This window comes from Penaeus vannamei, chromosome 15 (assembly GCF_042767895.1).
Source record: "Penaeus vannamei isolate JL-2024 chromosome 15, ASM4276789v1, whole genome shotgun sequence".
Lineage (NCBI taxonomy): Eukaryota > Metazoa > Arthropoda > Malacostraca > Decapoda > Penaeidae > Penaeus > Penaeus vannamei.
Window position 1 is genome coordinate 30,318,828 of NC_091563.1, and position 2,500 is coordinate 30,321,327.

Sequence of the window (2,500 nt, forward strand, 5' to 3'; positions counted from 1 at the left end):
TGCTCCGCTTGGCTGCTTCCCGGTCGAGGCACTGCGGGAAGAGCCAGAGGAAAGGGCTTCAGTGTGGGGGATAGTTTGGGTCTGGAAGTTAGTATGTTGGGGTTAGAGGGAGAATTTGAGGTAGTATTATGGGTGAGGTTGGTGGGGGTTAGTGTGAGAATCAGAGTTAGTATTAAGGGTCAGGTTGGTGGGTGGGGGTTAGTGTGGGAGTTAGAGTTAGTATTAAGGGTGGGGTTGGTGGGTGTGTGGGGTTGGTGGGTGTGTGTGGGGTTGGTGGGTGTGTGGGGGTTAGTGGGAGAATTAGAGTTAGTATTAAGGGTGGGGTTGGTGGGTGTGTGGGGGTTAGTGTGAGAATTAGAGTTAGTATTAAGGGTGGTGTTGGTGGGTGTGTGTGGGGGTTAGAGGGAGAATTTGAAGTTAGTATTATGGGTGAGGTTGGTGTGGGGTTAGTGTGAGAATCAAGTTAGTTAATGTAAGGGGTGGGGTTGGTGGGTGGGTTGGGTTAGTGTGAGAATTAGAGTTAGTATTAAGGGTGGGGTTGGTGGGTGGGTGGGGTTAGTGTGAGAATTAGAGTTTGTATTATGGGTGGGGGTGTAGGGGTTAGTGTGAGAATTAAAGTTAGTATGGGGTTAGTATGATAATTTGTTAGTTTGAACTGGAGTTAGTGGTGTTAGCCTGAGAATTAGAGTTAGTATGAGGGTTGGGGTTAGCGGTGGTGTGGGGGTTAGTATGAGAACTGAGGTTAGAGTGCTGATACGGGGTCAGGATAGGGTTAGTATGGGATTTAAAGTTAGTGTGAAGGTTGGGATGTGGGGGGGGGGTTAGTGTGAGAATTTAAACTGGTATTATGAATTAGTGGGGGTGAAGTATGAGTTGGTGGGGGTGTGGGGTTTAGTAAGAGAGCTTCCGTAAATGTACGGCGTGGGGTTAGTGTGCGGGCCGGGGGTTGTTGTAGCATAGCATGGAGCCTGAGGTTAGTGTGAGGGGTGTAGTCAGCGCAGATGTTGGAGTTAATATACGAGTTGAGGTTCGTACGAGGTTTGGGGGGTTGGGTGTGTGTTAGTACAGTTTATCATGGAGTGTGCATGCAGTTAGTACGAGGCTAGGAATTAGCCTAAGTGTGGGGTTTAGCGTGGGCGTAAGAGCTAATACCAGGATTGCAACTAATGAGAGAGTAGGAGTTAATGCAACATTCGAAATTGCGAAGATCAATACGAGGTTGTTGTGGTGAGCGTTGGGGTGGAATGAGGTGGAGAGCTGGAGAAAGTGGAGAGCAAAGGAGCCTGAATGAGCCTTACTCTAAGACGCTGGGAACGTGAGTGCTTACTCTAACATCTCAGGGCTCAGATCGCTAAACGACTGCTGGGTTGCGGACTACTTTAGCGTGGCTAGAAGGCTATTAAGTGGATGGGTAGAGATGCTGTGATATATATATATATTCTGTGTGTATATGGATATGTGTGGATTTCGGATAGATTGAAATTGTTAAATTCTCTTACAGATAAAAACGAAAGTAATTTTTTTGTATGTATAGTGTATCTATTTATCTATCTATATGTATGTATTCTGTGCGTGTATTTCGGATACATCAAACTTTCTAAATTCACTTGCAGATAACCACGAGAGTAATTATTTTTTAAGTGTATGTATGTGATGTTACACACAAATATTCCTCTTACTTTAATCGTTATAAGTTCTTACTGCATGTATTTCTAGAACATGTTTTATTCTCACAGTAATTCCCTCAAATTTATGTTTCTGTGAACCATCAATCAAGCTACATTTGAAATTAGTAGAATTAGTAGACTGTACGTGTGTGGATGTGAACGAATTTGAATGCGTGTGTTTCTGTGTGTGTGTGTGTGTGTTTGTGTGTTTGGTTGTGTGTGTGTGTGTGTGTGTGTGTGTGTGTGTGTGTGTGTGTGTGTGTGTGTGTGTGTGTGTGTGTGTGTGTGTGTGTGTGTGTGTGTGTGTTTGTGTGTTTGGTTGTGTTCTGTGTATGTCAGTGTGTATATCTATGCATATATTTCCTAAATTACTTGATGAATCAGGTACAACATAGATGTTATAAAAAAAAAAGTAAATGAAATATGGGTTGATTTAACCGTAGATTTAGTTTCAGAAACTACGAAAACGCTTGAATCATACAATAAACACTTTCAAACAAATTGCATACCTTTCCAGAAGTTTCCAAATACCAGACAACACCTAAAACAACATATCGAGCCCAAAAAATACCCGAAAACAGTGTGCAAAGGTTTCCCCAATTGCATTTCCCTACAGTTATAGATTCAGATATTTTTAGAGGAAAGTAGACGTGTTTTACCCCAACCTTTTACGCAAATCCCGTCCCCCTATTTACGACAGGTAGGGAATAAACAGCAGTACTATTCCCAAGGCAAGAAAACCTTTGCGTGCAGTTGTCACCTACACAATAACAGTAACTCGATACTGTAATATCCTAAACAGCCTGCTCCCCTACTTGAGTAAAGAAAAAAAA

At 42.8% G+C, this 2,500-nt stretch overlaps 1 protein-coding gene across 1 annotated transcript in view; it reads right to left on the minus strand.

Annotated features, from left to right (window-relative positions):
- LOC113825387 (DE-cadherin) overlaps window positions 1–2,500 on the minus strand; it is a 263,829-nt gene that overhangs the window by 30,097 nt on the left and 231,232 nt on the right. Inside the window, exon 23 of the mRNA XM_070130637.1 lies at window positions 1–31. This exon is cut by the window's left edge and continues 119 nt beyond it. Within this exon, the coding sequence (XP_069986738.1) occupies window positions 1–31 (31 nt within the window). The remainder of the gene's footprint in view (window positions 32–2,500) is intronic.